We start from the raw sequence: 20,655 nt of genomic DNA, 5'->3' as shown, positions 1-20,655 counted from the left end.
CAATAAATATTATATTCAAATACTTAGAATTCGGGAAGGGCCATTTAACGAATTTCACGGCCTTCCCCAAAGATAAAAACATGTTAGTCTCTTTAGGCGCGCACTTTAATAACATTATCTTCCTAAAATTCGGGTGCACATTTATGTGACCCGAATCCAAATCTCAATGAGGTCAAATGTGTTAACAACCATGGGTGCATTGATGTGACGTGGTTCGAGATGCATTTTCACGATGTTGCAATTCTTCTAAAATAATGCTAAAAGTGGTTTAAAGTAATAAAGCACATAAGTTACAACATGTATCAAAATCAGATTTTAGCCATTTATAATAGTTTAAGCGACCGTGCTAGAACCACGGGACTCGGGAGTGCCTAACACCTTCCCTCAGGTCAACAGAATTCCTTACTTAGAATTTCTGGTTCGCAGACTCCAATTGGGAAGTCGAAAATTTTCCTCGGTTCGGGATTCAGGATAAACCGGTGACTTGGGACACCAAAACCAAACCTATCCCAAGTGGCAACTCTAAATAAATAAATAATCTCGATCCGAATAATGTCACTTTAAAGGGAAAAACTCCCTTATATACTATCCTTCGGGGTGATGAAAAAAGGAGGTGTGACAGCTCTGAGACCTCTCTTCTCCATCTTCCAAAATCAGAAAACAAAAGAACCCTAGGAGAGATCCAACTCGTCTTCCTCACCATAACTCTGGAGACCAAGCGTACACAGCAGCCCATGTCTCCGTCTCTCACCGGACTCGATCCAGCTCACCGAAAATCCGGCGACAATTCTTCGAAACAGCTGCGATTCCACCGACGAAATCCTCCATTCCATCTCCTAACTTGATCCAGCGAAATCCTCTATCAACCAAGAACATCCGCCACCATTCACCAAAATCCCTAACCTAAGAACCCCTTTTCAGAAAATTGGAGAGAAAAAATTGAGTAAGTGAAGAGTCGAATTTCAGTTTTATCTTCCGATTTTGGTTTGTAAACGGGGTCGAGCTTGAGGTTGTTGAAGTTGTTGCTGCCCGAGGTTTGCCGTTCAAGTGTTTGAGTTCGTGATTCCTGACTGAATTTGCTGTTCATTTCTTGGATTAATTTCTGGAATCGAAGGCTTTGTACTCATTCATTCTAAACAGAATTAATCGAATTCTTCTTGCACAAATCAGGTTCATCCTTTCACACTTTTTTTCTGTTTGGGTGTTGATCATAATATGATAAGAGCTAAGGATTAATTAGTATGATGAATGGTTGAGAGAGGGTTTAATTAGGGTCATTTAAAGACTGATTTGAATGATTTACCCTCTCTGTTTTTGATGTTTTAGCATTCCATGTGTTAGAGTATAGCTTTTCGTTAATGACTGATGGCTTATGTGTTGGAATCTGAATGATTTGTTTATCTCCCTGATTGTTAAATAACGCTTGAATCAATGATGCATTTGGTCATAAATCCTTGGCTATCTTTTCTCTGATTTTGACTTTAAGCAAAAATAGTTGAATCAGGTTGTGTTGGATAAAGCTTGGTTACAAATTAATCTGACCGCCTAAGTTTTTTTTTTTTTGTCATTTTGCTCCTCACTGTTGCGTTCTCGCATTGATTCAAATTGGTTTTATCTACAAATGAAAGACAAGTTTAAGTAATCATGTACTCGATGCATATTTGATCTTTCCAGTTGTGTGGTCATGTTTAAGTGCCAATGAAATTTTGGAATGGTTCTTTAGTGTTCACTGATTGTTGTCAATCCGTTCGGTTCATTTTGGCAGTTAGAATTGTTACAACTTCTTGTTAAGCTTTAGTCGGGTCGCCTTTTAAAAATAGCTAGTCAAGCAACCCATACATTCTGGCTAGTTGTCTCAAAATATTATTTGGTATTTTCGGGTAAGAGGTGTGCCATCTTAATTAAATCGCCCCCCATTAATTTTATAACCTAGATATAAAGAAAAATGAAAATGTGTAGTTGCTTTAGGCGCGCTATTTAAAAATTTACCTTCCTAAAGTCGGGTGCGTATTTGTGTGACCCAAATCCAAATCTCAACAACGTTAAATAGAACGTGTCGCGAACCGCGGGTGCATTTCATGTGGCGTGGTGCAAGGCATGTTTTAAATAACGTTGAATTTTGCTAAAAATAATTAAGAGCAGTTTAATAAGTTAAAATTGTACCATAGGCTAAAACATGTATTAAAATCAGATAATAGGCCAATTATGATAGTTTAAGCGATTGTGCTAGAACCACGGAATCCGGGAATGCCTAACACCTTCTCCCGGGTTAACACCTTACCCGTATTTATGTGTTCGCGGACCATAAGTAAGAGTCAACTTTCCTCGATTCGGGATGTAAAACCGGTGACTTGGGACACCAAAATAAATTATCCCAAGTGGCGACTCTGAATTGTAAATAAAATAATCTCATTTCGATTGTCACTTAAATTGGAAAAACTCCCTTATATACCCCCCTTGCCGAGGGTGTAGGTAAAAAAGAGGTGTGACAGCTCTGGCGACTCTGCTGGGGATAAGAACCCAGAACTTCTGATTCAGGGTTCAAGAATTTGAGCTTAGAATAACTGTTATACTTGGCTTTTATTTATTATCCGCTTTTTACATGATTGAGCCTAATGTGCTAAATGTCGCTTCTTACCGCTTTGATATTGTTTGGATTGTATATAAACTGTTACGAAACCTTCTTCTCTCTGAGTCTTCTAAATCATCTGGGAAGTGTGCGCTTTGTGTGACTTCTTTTCTGTTAGAGTCATATCCCAATTTTAGAACGAGGTTCGGACAAGTTGCAAAGCCGGTGAAGCTTCTGTATTCCCGGTACGCTGCCCCCCCTCGGCTCGAGCTGTCCGCTCGGGTAAGCCAGGTCTAGAACAATAAACCCAGGTTTTTAAACCTAGTATAACAAGCCTCATGCCGGATCCCTAGTAGGAACGTTTGTTTGCATCACGTGCATTTGACCTTGGAGACTCAACACAGGGGTTGGGTCTGTCTAGGACAGGTGTACCCAAATGAAAAAGACCATCCTGATGCATCTTACGTGCTACTTGTATATCTGTCTGTTTCGGCTTGCATGTTAACTGGCTTCTAGAATAAGGAAAGTAAATGAAAAAAAAAAGAGAATAAAAATCAAAATCGAAAAAAAAAAAGAAAAAAATCAAGAGTGAGAGGTAGGTATTTGCAATATCCTGAAACTCTGCCAAATTTTTGGAAAAAAAAGTCATTTCAAAATAAGTCATGTTTTTCCTGTTCCGTCAAAATTGGGCGAACTACGCGGGTCTGATTCTAACCGGATGCGAGATACGTAGGCAAACCTCATTGGTTCTGGCCCATAATTTTCAAAAATATCCAAAACTATTTTCCTTTACTTCCTCTCTAGAAAAGTCTTTTTTTTTAGACACCATTTTTAAAAAAAATCCAAAAACTATTTTTATTTACTTCTTTCTTTAGAAAGTCTTTCTTTTAGACCCCAATGTTTTTTAAAAAAAAAATAAATACAAAAATATTTTCTTCTAATCTCTCTCAAAATCCAAAAATATTTGTTTGCAAATTCAAAAAAAAATTCTCTTTTCTTTTGTAGTATTTCTTTCATAAATTCAAAGTAAAATTCCAAAAATATTTCCTTTCTTCTTTAGAAATTTTTCTTTCGAAATTTTTAAAAAAAAACAAAAGAAAAAGAAGTTAAAATTCAAGAAAATATTTTTTTTCTCTTTTTTAGAAGTCTTTCTTTTCAAAAATCCTTTAAAATTTTTTTGAAATCCAAAAATATTTTCTTTCTTCTTTGTAAGTATTTCTTTCGGAAAAAAAATAAATTTCAAAATAAAAAAAAGAGTTAGTTTATTTACTTTATTCATGATCTTCCCGAACTACGCAAGATCTGATTCATGTTCCCACATGATACGTAGACAACCCATATCTGGTTCGATCGAATGGTTAAAAACAAAAAAATAAAGAGAAAAAAATGAACAAAAAAAAAGAAGAGAAAAGAGAAAAAAGAAAGAAAGAAAGAGAGTGTTTATTCTAACATGTTTGTTGTTTTAAAATAAAAACTAATCAAAGGTGGCCGGTTTGTTGGTTTGCAATGGTGAGTCACAAAAACCATCCAAGATCTCTCGGAAATAAAAGCATCTTCTCAACCGATAGAACAAGCACCATTGTTGTTGATCCAAGGTCACGAAAACGCAAGTAGTCAAGTTGACGGTGAAAATAAAAAATGGAGGCAAATGTAGGAGTGACTTTACTAGATTTGAGCAATAAGACATGGGTTGCTCGGGATGATTGTCAAAATTTGAGTGTTGAATCCAAAGCAATTAAAATGGCCAAAATGTCGTGGTAATGTTGATGTGCGAATGTATGGCTAAGATGTCACTTAGCAACTGGAAAGTCACTCCTCCTTTAGCCATGGTAGCTTATTTTGTCTTTTTTTCTTCTTCTTCTTTTGTGTTATCGGACCCTGCTATCCTTCATTCAATAAAAAATAGCCAGTCATTTTGTGTCCATTTTGTGGATAATTCTTTTCACGCTAGTACTAGTAACATGACATGCATGCGGAATTTTTGGCTAGATCTTAGAAAACTGACATAGTCTTGAATTGGATAAGTGAGAAAGAGACACTTTTGGAAAATGAATAAAGGCATGAAACATTTGAAAAATAAGCATGAGCCAAGTTTACATGGAACCAAAGCAGTCATGCTCATGGAAGTTAAGGATCTCTACCTTTTGAATCATTTGAGAAGATCGGGTTTAAGGATAATCGGATGGGCTGAAGTCTGTTTAGCACTAAGAGATAGAAAGTGTTTTCAATAGAAGGTGTATTCCAGACAACTTGAAATGGATCAGTTAGTGGCAAAATGCATCTTCTACATCAAGACAAAATCCAAGAAAAGTCACCTAAATTGACAAGGGTCATTCACAACGAGGAAAGTATTGCTCGTACAACTTTACACTGAAAAAGACCCAAGAAGTCAGGCATGTTCATCAATGATGTGATCGCGAAAATAATACTATAATTGGCGTTCTCGAGGCTGGGAGACCCTTTTTCTGCTGTCCAAACACTTTATACCCTTTGTTATCCTTTTTGAACCTGTGTTATTTTATTTAACCACCCTCTTTTGGAATCAAATTTAGAGTCAAGAGTCAAAAAAAACATGAAAAAAAGAAAAAAAAATCTATGTCCCAAGAGTACAAACTGGAGCAATTCTTAGAAAGTTCAAGTGAAAAAAAAAAGAAGAAAATATTTGTCAAAGGTCCACGCCCTTAAAAAAATAGAAGCTGGGGCAACTTGTTTTGAAAACAAAAAAAAAGAAAAAAAAAAGAAAAGAAAAGAAAAGAAAAAAACAACAGAAAGAAAAATGAAAAAAATTTAGTTAGGTCAGATGTTTGAACTGCGTTAGACCTGATTCCTTTAAAAAAAGATACGTAGGCAGCCTCACGGTTCGGTCCAGCCAAATAAGAATTCAAAAAAAAAAAATCACTAAAAATCCCTAATAGCTGAAACTGGGCAGAGATTTTATTTCACTTTTGAAAGTATCGATTCCAAGAGTTGTAAGTCCACAACCCCTCATTTTGAGCCTTCATGCCGACCCTTCTTTCCAACCCTATCCAAAACCTTTCCAAATAAAGACCTCTCGATATGCCTTCAAGAATGCCAAGAGAAGCATGCAATGAGCAACGGTTGTCACGCGACATAGAACACTATCAAGTTGTTCACACAAGAAAGCAAAAGAAATAGAAAAAAAATGAGAGAGTCTTACTAGTGAAAACCCTCACGGGCACCGTAAGACGACGATAAGCAGAGATGAATAAATGAGAGAAACTTGTTGGTGAAAACCCCTCAGGGCACCACTAGTCGAAAGTGAGTCATGAAGCTGATGTAAAGAATTGACACGAACAAGCCCGACTTCAAAGCCCATAAGAATGGCAAAAGGGAAGATTGGATTAGTTTGATAGATCAGGCCGTTGAGTCTAAAATGCATGTCATGACCATTAAGGCTAGTTATTGAAAAGAAAAAAAAACTCTTCCTTCTGTCCTTCAGACAGGGGGAATTTCTTGTTAATATTGTTTCTTTATAGCATTGTGTCCTTCTCTCTGAGTTAGTCCTTGTCAAAACAAGCAAGAAAAGATTTCAAAATCTGCTACCAGCTTTTCAGTTGCACAAAGTAAATTTGGCCAGTACACTCGGTTGTTACTGTCAACGTGCCTTGAGGATTCATGCAAAGGCTCCCCCAAAAGACTCTTGTCAGTCTATTTGGCATAAGCAAAGATAACTTGTGATTCTCTCTGACAGACAAATTGCTCAAAAGCGGGAAGTCATTCAAGATATCAGAAAAGGTCATCTAAGAAAACATCTCTAGTTGGGATAACTTCGAATGGTACCGGGTGTGAAACAATTAGGGTTGATGCAGAGCAAAAGTCTCTTGAAACCGACTTAAGCTGATTAAGCAGAAACCAAGCTGCCCAAGACTCAAGGCCATAAACCGACCACCATTTTTAAAACTGACAAATTTTTCTTTGTGTGGAACAGGAAACAAAGCAGTGCAAGGAAAGTGGTTCAAAGAAAAAGAGAAGAAAAATAAAAGACGAGAAGAGCCGACAAAGGGAAGTTTCTCAAATCTTTGCCTTTATTTGTTTTACTATTGTGCATAAAATCTTGCCATTGATCTTCACATTTTTCCTCCTAGGATAAAAGTCCTAGTCTGATGAATTTTGCTCCCAATATAAATTTTAGTCTGATGAATTTTCTCCTAGAATCAAAATCTTAGTCGGATGAATCTTTCTCCTAAGATAATAAATTAGAAGACCTAGTCTGATGACTTTTCTCCTAGGATCAAAATCTTAGTTTGATGAATTTTTCTCCTAAGATAGAAGACCTAGTCTGATGAACTTTCTCCTAGGATTAAAATCTTAGTCTGATGAATCTTTCTCCTAAGATAGAAAACCTAGTCTGATGAACTTTCTCCTAGGATATAAATCTTAGTCTGATGAATCTTTCTCCTAATATAACAAAAAAGAGAACCTAGTCTGATGAACTTTCTCCTAGGATAAAAATCTTAGTCTGATGAATCTTTCTCCTATGATACCAAAAAAAGAGACCTAGTCTGATGAACTTTCTCCTAGGATCAAAATCTTAGTCTGATGAATCTTTCTCCTAAGATAGAAAACCTAGTCCGATGAATTTTTTCCTAGGATAATAATTTAAAAAAAAAGGGAAGTCTGAATTTGAAAGAAGTGGGGTCAATTTTTAGTTATCAATGTCTAGTTTTCTTGAAATCAGGGGCCCCGCCTGGAGAACAGGGTCAGTCTTTACTTTAGTCAAGCTTAGTTTATAGTTTTCCTAGTCTATTCTTTAGTTTACTCTCATCATTGCATCAATACTACAAGTGGTTTACAATTTTGCTAACAACTCACAAATCTTCCTAGTGCAAACTGGGGTAGAAAAAAAGTTTCTTTTGTTTAGTCTATTTTGTTGTAATCAGGCGCCTACCAAGAGAACAAGGGAAGACAACTCAAGTTTCAAGGGAAAGCAGTTTCGAAGGAAGACAACTCGAGTTTCAAGGGAAAGCAGTTTCGAAGGAAGATAGTTCAAGTTTCAAGGGAAAATGGTTCAAGGTGCAAGGGAAAACAGTGTCAAGTAACAAGAGAAGACGGTTCAAGTTCAGCAATCAGGCGCCTGCTTGGAAAATAAGAGAATTCAATTCAGAATGCAATTCAGGTCAGCAACAAAAGAAGCTCGCGTCAAGAATGCGAGTCAGCAGTCCAAGATGATCAACATAAGTTAGTCACAATCCAGAATAAAAAGAAAAAAAAACAAAAAGAAAGACAAGAAGTGAATCCAAATGCAGAAGTTAATGAAAGATGTGAGCTGCTCAAGATAGGGCTGAGGTCACAAGCTCTGCATGTCCCATTTTGGTCTGAAAAGCTGAAGAAGAACGAACTAGCACCTGCAACTAGCAAGCGTCAAGGTTCAAATCTAAAGTATGCATGAAGAACCACTCAAGACTCAAGATCAAGCTTCAGAAGACTTATAGATAGAAATCTTGTAACTCGTAGTTAATAGGCTTAGCTAGTCTTTTTCATGTTTTGATTTTTGATGTAACATCAGGACCGCGGACCGGAACCTCGGCGGAACAACACCTCGACCGGCTCTCCATCTCGGTATACTCCATAATCTCACTCACTTCTGAACTACACGTGGCCTGATTCCTTTATAGCCAAGGATATGTAGGCAGCTCAGATACCAGGGCTCGATCACATTCTCCTTCCTCTTAGTTTTGGTCTCCTTAAATAAGGGTCGGGCCAAAAAAGCCTGTCTAGTCGTTCTTTGTCTGAAAACTCTTCGCGTTTCCTGTCAAAGAGGGGCAGCTGTAGACATGTCATTTTTGACCCTCCCCAAGATTTTTCATATTTTAGCGCGTAAATATTTAATTTAGGCTTAATATCTTTATTTCAACTAATTTTGACTCTTTTACTTTATTTCGTAAAAAAAAAAAAAATTACAAAAATATTTTAGTTTACGTATCTTTCATAAATTTAAATAAAAAAATATAAAAAATAGTACCTTATTTTATTTTTATATAATCTTGAAAACACAAAAATAGTTTCATGTCTTAATATAGTTTAGTTTAATCATAAAATTAGTTTTATATTTTTATATTATAGTTGTATATAATTTTAGAAGGAGAAATTAGTGTCGGGTTGGTTTATCCCGTCTTTATGAATTTTGTAGTTTTTTTTGTCTTTGGCCCAATTTCAAGGCCCAATAACACCAAACCCATACCTCCTTAACCTAAAACCGTTCTATATAGCTGAAAATACATAAATATAGACCCTACACTCTAATACCCTAGGATAACGCCTAAAGCCTATATCCCTAAGGCTGCTGAGATCGGCCGCAAGACCCAAACGAGACCCCCCCCCCCCCCTTTTGAGGATGGTCTTCTCCAACGAAGGAATCATCAAGCAACACCCCTGAGACCTCTCTTCTCCATCTTCCAAAATAAGAAAATAAAAGAACCCTAGGAGAGATCCAACTCGTATTACTCACCATAACTCCGACGACCAAGCGTACACAACAGCCCATGTCTCCGTCTCTCACCGGACCCGACCCAGCTCGCCAGAAATCCGGCGACAATTCTTCGAAACAGTTGTGATTCCACCAGCAAAGTCCTCCATTCCAATGCCTAGCTTCCTCCAGTGAAATCCTCTATCAACCAAGAATATCCGCCACCATTCACCAAAATCCCTAACCTAAGAACCCCTCTTTCCGTCGTTGCTCCTTCTGCTTCAGAGTTTCAGAAAATTGGAGAGAAAAAATTGAGTGAGTGAAGAGTCGAGTTTCAGTTTCATCTTCTGATTTTGGTTTGTAAATGGGGCTTCATTGCTGCCCGAGGTTTGCCGTTCGAGTGTTTGAGTTCGTGATTCCTGACTGAATTTGCTGTTCATTTCTTGGATTAATTTCTGGAATCGAAGGCTTTGTACCCATTCATTCTAAACAAAATTATCGAATTCTTCTTGCACAAATCAGGTTCATCCTCTCACACTTTTTTCTGTTTGGGTGTTGATCATAATATGATAAGAGCTAAGGATTAATTAGTATGACGAATGGTTGAGAGCGGGTTTAATTATGGTCGTTTAAAGACTGATTTGAATGATTTACCCTCTCTGTTTTTGATGTTTTAGCATTCCATGTGTTAGAGTGTAGCTTTTCGTTAATGACTGAAGGCTTATGTGTTAGAATCTGAATGATTTGTTTAGCTCCCTGATTGTTAAATAACGTTTGAATCAATGATGCATTTGGTCATAAATCCTTGGCTATCTTTTCTCTGATTTTGAGTTTAAGCAAAAATAGTTGAATAAGATTGTGTTGGATAAAGCTTGGTTACAAATTAATCTGACCGCCTAAGTTTTTTTTTTCATTTCGCTCCTCACTGTTGCGTTCTCGCATTGATTCAAATTGGTTTTATCTACAAATGAAAGACAATTTTAAGTAGTCATGTACTCGATGCATATTTGATCTTTCCAGTTGTGTGGTCAAGTTTAAGTGCCAATGAAATTTTGGAATGGTTCTTTAGTGTTCACTGATTGTTGTCAATCTGTTCGGTTCGTTTTGGCACAGCTGGTGCTTGAGCTGGTGCTGCTGGAGCGTCCACAGCTGGGACCTGATCATGAATTGGGGCGGCTGGTGGATCTGCAGATGCTGCCCTAGCTGTTGTGCAGGCTACACCCCTATCCCTACCGCGACCTCAACCGCGTCCTCGGCCTCTAGTGGCCCCAGTTGGTGGTACTGGTGGTCGTCCATCCCGATCGGTAGCACGTGTCCTCACCATCTGTGAGAGAATAAAATAGCAGAAGTTTAGTACTCGGATCAACAGATTCGCACGACAAGAATTTCAAGAATATAAAGTTTTTCCTAAAGGTTTTGCAGCCTCCCGAGGATAAATACAGACGTCTCCGTACCGATCCGCGAGACTCTAAATTCGGACCCGGTCATGATGGCGTCTATCATGAAACAAGGCCAGCCGACATAACCCCCCAATAGCAATTAACAGTTATTTAGTTCATAATTAAACCATTAATAAGTGATAAATTACAAAACAAAGTGAAATAAAACAACTGTGGAAACAAACATAGCCCGACATCGGGGTGTCAGCAGTCATAAGCATCTAAAACATCCGTCTAAGAGTACGAAATGTCTACACAGTCTAGTACAAGGCTAATACAAGGAAAACAAATATAGGAAGGAGAAACATTGGGCTGCGAAGGTCGAGCAGCTACCTAGTGAACTCTGAACAACCTGCTAGAAGCAATCGGCCCTCGCTAGCGGGACCTGAAGCTCCTGAATCTGCACGCAGGGTGCAGGGAGTAATGTGAGTATGCCAACTCAGTGAGTAATAAAAGTAAATGCAGCTGAGCGATAAGAAATCATGTAAAACACAACAAAATGCTACAAAGAGGCAGTGTAAAACCAATACAATGCAATAAAAGCAGTAAAAACTTGTAAAAACACCTTAGTTCAGTATAAGCTTCTTTAAAACATCTTTTAACAGTTAAACAAGTGAATGAAAAGCAGTGAGAAAAGATAAACACATAAAACCAGCCCCTCGGGCAAAGTACCAACAGAATCAGCCCCTCGGTTATCTCACAATCACTCGTATCAGCCCTTCGGGCAATAGCATGGAACAACATCAGCCCCTCGTGCTATAACACATTTCACACTGGGTACCCGCGCTCACTAGGGGTGTACAAACTCCGAGAGGGGCCCCTTACGACCCAAACACAATATCAAGCAATCTCATGGCATAATCAATAGGCTCTCAGCCTCATATCAAGCCACCTTGTGGCGTACAACTCAGGCCCTCGGCCTCATAATTATGAATTAGCACAATACCGTTGCGGCGCGTAGCCCAATCCCATAATAACCTCACAACACAGGCCCTCGGCCCTACTCAGTCAGAAAATCTCTAAAAGCCTCTCGGGCACAGTAAAATATGATGTTCAACCCAAATTATCATTTAAGATGTCAAAATAGAGTAAACATGGTTGAGTTATGAAAACAGTAGAATATAGCATGACTGAGTACAAATATAAAGTCAAACCAGTGAGTAATAGTAGTAAAAATCACCTAAGGGTCCAAAACAATTGGCACAAGGCCCAAATATGGCATTCAACCCAAAACATGATGATAGCAAACAATTTTCAATTAAATATGCAGTAAAACAGTCATTCGAGACAGACTAAGTCACAATCCCCAACAGTGCACGACCTCACGCTCGTCATCTAGCGTGTGCATCACCTCGAAATCGCACAACGATGTGAAATCCGAGGTTTCATACCCTCAAGACAACATTTACAATCATTACTCACCTCTATCCGGTCCAAACTCTAGAACGCGATAACTTTTCCCCTCGAATCGGCCTCAACTCATGTCGAATCTATCCAAAATCAGAATTATGATGTCAAAATATGCTAAGGGAACGAAGCCCATGCAAAAATAATCAAATTACAACATAAATCTCGAAATTAACCAAAACCTGACCTCCGAGTCCACGCCTCGGAATCAGATAAAAATTACATCAATAAACTCCTTATCCTCCCACGAGTTCATCCATATCAAAAGTACCAAAATCCGACTATAAATAACCCCTCAAACCCTTACTCAAAAGTCTCCAATCTCAAGCCCTAATTCCCAATTTTTAACCCTTAATTTCCATTAATTTCAAGCCAAATCAGTGAAATAACACCATAGAAACTAGTTTAGGGTCCAAAAACCTTACCTCTATGAAATCCCATTGAAATCCCTCTTCAAATAGTTCCCTCAAGCTCAAATACGTAGGAAAATGGTGAAGGATAACTCAAAAATCGCGAAGGAAATCTTTTATACTTTCTGACCCAGGCTTTTCGCACCTGCGGTCATTTCCCACTTCTGCGGTCCAAGATACCGCATCTGCGGTTTTCACTTATGAGCCTATTTTCCGCGCCTGCGATGCAGTGCCCGCACCTGCGTTATTGCAGGTGCGCTCCCTTAGCCGCTTCTGCGGTTCCAACTGATCTTCCTCTTGGCCGCATCTGCAGCTTGCCTTCCGCTTCTGCGGGCATCGCACCTGCGGCTCCCAACCACATGTGTGGTTATGACAACAACAAAAATACTTCAGCTAGCAAACTCAACTCCAAACTTTTCGTCAATCATTCGAAATCACTCTGAGGCCCTCGGGACCTCAAGCAAAAGCACAACCAAGTCATATACCACTATCCAAAATTATACCTATATTCAAAACACCTCAAACAACATCGGCTCAACCAAAATACATCGGATTCAAGCCTAAGCATTCCAAAAACTTCCAAATTCCGCTTTTGATCAAAAAGTTTATCAAATCACATTCGAATGACCTGAAATTTTGCACACACACCCCAAAAGACACGACAGACCTACTGCAACTTCGGAAATTCCATTCCGACCCCTATATCAAAATCCCACCTATCAACCGGAAAACGCCAAAATTTCAACTTCGCCAATTCAAGTCTAAATCTACTACGAACCTCTAAAACACATTCTGATCATAGTCCTAAGCCCTAAATAATCTCCCAAAGCTATATGAACCATCAGAATTCACATCCGAGCCCTATTTCTCATAATTTAACATCCGGTTGACTTTTCCAACTTAAACTTACTCAAAAGAGACTGAGTATCTCAATCCTCACCAAAACCTTTCCGAACCCGAGCCAATCAACCCGATAATACATAATATAGTTGAACAATGCGATAAGAAGCAGAAATGGAGAAAACGGAGCGATAACTCATGAAACGACCGGCCAGACTATTACAATTGTCGACAATACTCAGTCCAGTGACCATGAGTACCGTGCTATTTACATATCAAGTTGTGATCCCTCTGTGCGGGATTACTGGAGTGGGCTTAGCTATTTGGTTTCCTTGATGCGAACGATGGCCGACACTATACTTGTTGCATCCATGTTAAAGTTATATTCTGATAGTCTCGGGGCTTCTCTGCCCCCGAGTGACCTGTCGAAAATGTTTCTACTCACCGAACCTCGGTTGGTAAGACCTTGGTCGCTTCCCCTATCGTTCTTGGTCGGGTGGTGGCTGGGTCCGTTTCTGCTTCTATCCGAGTTGTATGGCTGGTATCGATCTTGAGGTGGCCTCAGCTCCTGATCTACAATTATCTTAGACCTTTCGTTTACTCTTTTGGGATAAATAGACCCCGATGGAGCTCCCAACTGGTCGTCTTCGACTTTGATCTTTGAGTAGTATCTTTTGTAAATGTCGGTCTAAGTAACCATAGGATACTCTACCAGGTTTTGCTTCAATTGTTAACAAGCAACAGAACCTTGGGGGTTGAGTCGTTGAGTAAACGCCTGAAAGGCCTAATCATCTACAACCGGGGGCAGGTCCATCCATTCCATCTGGAACCTTGACATAAACTCCCTAAGCATTTTGTTTTCCCTTTGCTTTACTTTGAACAGGTCTGATTTCGTCGTCTCAACCTTGATAGCGCCGGCATGGGCTTTAACAAAGGCCTCTGCAATCATAGCAAACAAATCAATAGAATTTGGAGGTAAGTTATGGTATCATATCATCTCTTATTTAGATAAGGTTTCCCCAAATTTCTTTAGCAACACCGATTCAATCTCATCATTTTCGAGGTCATCGCATGAGGTTACATGCTCGTTTGGATTCGTGGTCCCATTATTTGGGGTTATAGGGTATTCAGATCCTTTCTTCAGAATTGACTTTGGTGCCGCACTCGGGGTAAAAAGTAACCGAATGAACTTTTTGGAATCGGCCCTTTCAATATCGGAGGCGTCTCTCGGGATCTGATCGAATTATGAAACTCCACCTTGTTGTCATTTTCCTCTATCTTCTTTTCGCCAAACGCCACTCATTTTTTTAGCGCTTCGAGCATTTTCATCACCTCAGAAGCTTCCCCGAGTCCGAACCCATCTAGTTTTGTGACAATCCGCTCTTCTCCTCGAGCATCTTCTCCAACCCGCTCGGGCTCGGCCATAATCTTTGCGTGATTCTGACTCTGTAGTTGTGCTATTGTCACATGCTGAGCTGGTAACATTTCAAAAATCAATCATAAGCTAACTCCATCACCTCCCCTTTTGGGTGTCTCAAGCCGATGGCGGGGGTGCCCCACAAACGCTATTTTTGGGATCAGTTGGTTGGTTGACATTGATGGCAACTTGTGAATTGGCATTGACTGGGTCAGCTATTGGGATGCCATTAGGGTCAACATGGGGCACACCATTTCTTGGTACCACATTATTATTTTCACCGTGGTGGCCTGACTCGCCGTCGACGTTTAGGTGAACGGACTGAGAATTTGACATTTCAAATAGACCTGAAATCAAACTTCAAAGAGAAAGTATAAAATATGGTGTGTTATAGAGATTTGTATTAAATCACTAGTATTATCCCTAGCCCCACGGTGGGCGCCAAACTGTTGACCCTTAAAATGAGTAACAATTGAATTTGTACGTAGTTTAAAGGATACATAATTTTATTTATCACGGAATATCTAAGAACAACAAATAATCAAATTAAGGAGAAACAAAACGATCAAACCAAACGTGATGGAAAAATTAAGTTTGGCTTTAAGTTGAATGCTGAAACTAGTTCCGATCGAGCCCTCGAAACGAGCTTGGTTGCAACTCAAGAAATAAGTATCTAAAGAACACTTCAAGATCTAGAAAATGAAAATAAATTTTATTGCTTTGATATGCGTGGTAACAGTGATTGAAAAATAAAAAGGTTCTCTCTTTTATATAGTAGGGGAATTTCAATCTTAGTACAAATCTAAATAAGGTAAAAATTATTCTCTTTTAGTAAATTATGGTCCACAGTTAATATAGGGCGAGATCGTGCCATAATATCTAGTCGATGGCGGATATTCGGCCTCTCATTCGTCCTCTCTAACCGTTTTTCCTTTAACCTCGATTCTTTATTTTGTTCGAGCTCGGTTCCTCTCATGTTTGGCCATGTCTGAATCTTGGTGCGTCATTCGTCCCCCCGGGCTCTGATCCCGGGAGCCGTCGGCTTTACCTGAGCCCACGCTGTCTTCTCATTTCTTCATCAGGAAATTGGGAGTAACTTTATCCATGATTTTACCCGTACACAAAATAAAAATTAAATAACTCTAGATCTGTTTCGTTGATGATGACAAACTATTAAGTTAAATTTCTTGAATTCAAAGTATACTTAAGATCGGTTCAATTCTCAGATTATAAAATAACTATGCTGTCGATTTGTCGTGTCTCAATAATAGATATGACAAAGTCTTATAAATCAGAAGGCAGAGGGAAAATAGAATTAAATTTGTTCTTTCTTAAGGGGGAACCGTCATACTGGACTTCTTTAGAAAAGGGTCAAATTTGGTTGCTCTTTTTTTTCTTCCCTCTTTTATTCAGCCTTTTTTTTTAATTCAAATGACAAATTATCAAAATAAAAATATACAAATAAAAGTGTAAAAATGGCACGGGCTATCTAGTTTTCGGGCTGGTCATTCAAGAGTAGCCAGCGTTTGCAAAGCGATTAAAAAATAACCACTATTTTGCTGCAATACGGAAAGTTCCAACATAATATACTGGAGATCGGTGCACATGTGTATGAACTTCCAGCATATTATACTGGACCGATATATTATACTGGAACTCCAGTATATTATGCTGGAGTTCCAGTATATTATGCTGGAGTTCCAGTATATTATGTTGGAGTTCCAGTATATTATGCTGGAGTATTATTCGAATTTTGAACAGTGTTTTCGTTCAGATTTATCTTTACATGAAAAATGGCTAAATTTCGATTACTTTTGAAACTGTGGTTATTTTTGAATGACCACTTGTAAATCTGGCTATTTTTGAATTTCTCCCAATAAAAGTAACTAGTACTCCCTCTGTTCCAGTTTATGTGAACCTATTTCCTTTTTGGTCCGGCCCAAAAAGAACGAACCCTTTCTAAATTTGGTAACAATTTAGCTTGAAGTTACAACTCTACCCTTAATGAGAAGCTTTTATAACCACACAAATACTCTGAGCCCCATTTCGACTTGTTTAGGACCACAAATTCCAAAAGTCTTCATTTTTTTCTTAAACTTCGTGCCCAGTCAAACGGGTTCACATAAATTGGAATGGAGGGAGTACTGTGTATGGGCTTGAACCAAGGGTCTATCGGAAATAGTCTCTCTGCCTTATTAAATGTGGGGATAAGGAATGCATACATTCTACCCCTCCAGACTCCACTTGTGAGATTACATTGAGTTTTATTGTTGTTGTTGTTGTTGTTGTTGTTATATATTTTTTTGGTCTCCCACCCGGTGTCCAGTACCCGCATTGGAGCCCGACTATATCCGGATTCACATTGCATAGGGTCCCATTCGAGGGGAAGCACTCTAGCAAGATTTTTTTTTATATCTAGGGCTCGAACCCAAGATCTCTAGTTAAGAAAAAAGCAGCATCATCCGCTTCACCAAATACATTGGTGGTATTGTTTTTGTATGTATGGGAAACTTTTCTCCACTCAGTTGTATAGATCTAGATCTATAGCCATAAGCCAACTATAGGATAATTTTATATACGTTCTCTTTCACACACATATTTAACTTCTTTTTTTATTCCATATGACAATTGACAAAAAGCATAAAAACGAGCAAGTCCGTAAAGGAAAACTATGAACATAGAAAAGTAATCAATATTTTTGGAGGAATAAAAATGAGAAAGTGTCATACTAATTGGAACAAAAATACTAATTTGAGTCGTCATAAGGAAACAGTCCAACTGGATTATTGTAAACAGAGTCGACGTATTTACCGAATGCAAAATCATATGCTTAGTTCGGTTTCAATTTGTGTGATAGCAATTTAACTCGATAAGAAGTTTAAGCAAGAAAAAATTCTTGAAATTTATAATCTAAAATATGCTATAATATTTTGTTTTTGAAATTTATACTCTTAAATATATCATTACATGTAATAAAAAAATAATTTCTTCTAAAACAAACTAATAAAAATAATGTCTAAATTGAATTGAAATATACGAAATAGCTTTCACAGATAGTTCCACAACAAAAATAGTTTACAAACTGAATCTTTAAAAATTAACGCCATTCCAAGAGGGAAAGCTAGCTAGTACAACCCTGGATTGTCTCTATTATATCAATAATATTCGGCATTTTTATATGCGCTGCGTAATCAGTTACGCACATATATACCTTGGACTGCACAACAGACTCATCCTATAATTAATTAAATAATCTCAATGAAATATATAAAGGGAGCCTTGGAGCACAAGTTGTATCTGGGGTGACAAAATGGTTTAAAAAATACAGTTAACCACCCATATTATTTATTAAAATATGAGTTGGATAATGAACTTTTTAAAAACGGGTCAAATATGGATAAGAACCATATTATCCATTTAGAAATTGGATAACCAATAGGTCTAACTTTTATATTTATAAAACCTCAAATTGAGGATTTCTCAAATTGGATAACCCATTTTTTTCCGTATTAAATATGGGTCGGGTCAAATAAATTTATCCGGTTTTTCATTACCCTTTTTTGACCCGAATCTTATCCAACCCGACCCGCCCGTTTGTCACTCCTAGTTGTATCTATGGAAGCAATCAATAATGTTTGCATTAGGGTAGACTGTCTATATATATCACACCCCTTAAGATGCGACCTTTCTCCGTACCGTGCGTTAATGCGAAATGCCATGTGCACCGAGCTGTCCTATTAGTCTCAACGAAATATATAATACACCACGCCAACCAGCTCACAACCAAGATGACCAATACAATAATCTATTTACACAGTTAAAACACTAGCATAAATACATTATCATCGATCATATAGTATATACACACAGAACCATCAAAGAGAAAAGGAGAGAGAAACTATAGTTATTAATGGAGGGCAAGAAAAACACCATTAGTATACTCATGTTACCATGGTTAGCCCATGGTCACATAAGTCCATTTTTAGAGCTAGCCAAAAGACTTACAAAGAGGAATTTCCACATTTACATGTGTTCAACTCCTGTAAATCTAAACTCAATCAAGAAAAGTGTTACAGAAAAATATTCTCAATCAATTGAACTAGTTGAACTTCATCTTCCATCTTTACCAAATCTTCCTCCTTATTACCACACTACAAATGGCCTCCCACCCCATCTTATGAACACCCTCAAAATAGCTTTTGAAATGTCAAGTCCAAATTTTTCCAAAATATTACAAACTTTAAATCCTGATTTGGTCATTTATGACTTTATCCAGCCGTGGGCTGCCACGTTTGCTTCCTCTGTGAATATTCCTGCTGTGCAATTTCTCACTTTTAGCGCGGGTGTCCTTGCTTTTGCCTTTCATATGTTTGAAAAGCCAGGGGAAGACTTCCCGTTTCCTGAAATTTATCTGCGTGAATACGAGATGCTTCAGATGAAGAAAACTATGGAAGAATCAAAAGAGGATAAGTCCCCATTCGACGAGGCTCTTAGGAAATCTCGCGACTTTATTTTGGTGAAAACTTGCAAAGAGTTTGAAGGGAAATATATGGGTTATTTTTCAAGTTTGGTTTCCAAGAAAATAGTCCCGGTCGGTTCACTCATTCAAGATACTGTCAGCAGAGATGATAATGAAGAAATTACACAATGGCTTGACAAGAAAGAAAAAAATTCAGGTGTGTTTGTTTCATTTGGGAGTGAGTATTTTCTATCTAAGGAGGAATTACATGAAGTAGCTCAAGGGCTAGAGCTTAGCAAAGTGAACTTCATTTGGGTTATTAGGTTTCCACAAGGTGAAAATAATAGTAGTATTAAAGATTCATTACCAAAAGGATTTCTTCAAAGGGTAGAAGATAGAGGAATGGTTTTGGAAGGATGGGCCCCACAAGCAACAATTCTTAAACATATAAGTATTGGTGGTTTTGTGAGTCATTGTGGATGGAGTTCTTTTATGGAAAGTGTAAACTTTGGTGTGCCAATAATTGCAATGCCAATGCATCTTGACCAACCAATGAATGCTAGGCTTGTGGAATATATTGGATTTGGAGTTGAAGCAGTGAGAGATGATAATGGAAAGTTACAAAGTGAAGAGATTGCAAAGGTGATAAGGAAAGTGGTAATGGAGGAAAGTGGGGAGGATGTGAGGAAGAAAGTTAGAGAATTGAGTGAGAAAATGAATATGAAAGGGGATGAAGAGATAGACGAAGTGGTGGAAGAGCTTGTTGCACTTTGTAACAACAAATAATTAGCAATAAGATTTAAGTCATATTTAAAAAAAAAATGCTATTATTGTAATTTAATTGTTGTCATAGGTTATTTTTCAAAATTTTCAGAGGTACCAAGGCACTTTTCTCCGTGCAATTAATTTTCATATTTCGCATGATATAATTACCAACTTGACATAAGACTTTTATATTGTCACTATATATAACTACCAATATTCTTATTATCTATTGAACCAAGACAAAGCTGAAGATTCATTTGCGTGCGTCGAGGATATTTTTTTAACAAAGATCAATTTTAGTCCATCGAGAACTATTTATATTCTGTAACCGAAAAATTATTTCCCCTTTTTTCGTACGGTCAAAAGATGAAGTTCAAAGAACAAAATTCTAGCTCTTAGTTAAAATATGACGACAGTAATTCAGGTTACTTAAAAATGTTACCACAGTAATTCGGTTTTTGGTTTCAAAAAATTCGGTAGTACAATTCGAGCTATTTACATAGATTAACCTATGTTTCCCCTACTTCAACAACGGATGACACATGCTTACCGCTAAATTATTTAAAAGAAAATAAATATGATATGGAGTTTGACCAGCTCAAATATTTAATAACGGTCTTTTTAATATTGGTTTAGGAGATTAATAATTTTTAGTATTCTTAACAAACTTATTAGTCTCGAGTCTATAGATGCATGCAATTGATTAAGGTATTTGAATATAAGTGCCCAAAAGGACCTGCAGTTAAAAGTTGCTGCATCATGAACTAACAGAGCCAGAATTTTATTAAGGGTTGTCACAATTTTTATAAGTAAATATACGAAAAAATCAAGAAAAATCAACACATATATTATATATACATAAAAAAAAAATTACCCGCGAAGGTAAAACAAAATTGGCACCTCTCGGAGCTATATGGCTACG

At 37.8% G+C, this 20,655-nt stretch overlaps 1 protein-coding gene and 1 long non-coding RNA gene across 2 annotated transcripts; both read left to right on the top strand.

Moving 5' to 3' along the window:
- The first annotated feature begins 227 nt into the window (after nt 1–227).
- Nucleotides 228–7,570, top strand: LOC142166237 (uncharacterized). Its single transcript, XR_012696464.1, has 2 exons — nt 228–1,170; nt 6,519–7,570. It is a non-coding gene; the product is annotated as an uncharacterized LOC142166237 (long non-coding RNA).
- A 10,767-nt stretch (nt 7,571–18,337) lies between these two features.
- LOC142166236 (UDP-glucosyltransferase 29-like) lies at nt 18,338–19,997 on the top strand. Its single transcript, XM_075224885.1, has one exon. The coding sequence runs from the start codon at nt 18,420–18,422 to the stop codon at nt 19,752–19,754; it is 1,335 nt and encodes a 444-aa protein (XP_075080986.1). The 5' UTR covers nt 18,338–18,419; the 3' UTR covers nt 19,755–19,997.
- Nucleotides 19,998–20,655: the final 658 nt, after the last annotated feature.

Source organism: Nicotiana tabacum, chromosome 11 (assembly GCF_000715075.1).
Source record: "Nicotiana tabacum cultivar K326 chromosome 11, ASM71507v2, whole genome shotgun sequence".
In the NCBI taxonomy this organism is placed as follows: Eukaryota; Viridiplantae; Streptophyta; class Magnoliopsida; order Solanales; family Solanaceae; genus Nicotiana; species Nicotiana tabacum.
The sequence above is the reverse complement of the archived record's forward strand: the minus strand, read 5'-3'. Positions and strand labels throughout refer to the sequence as shown.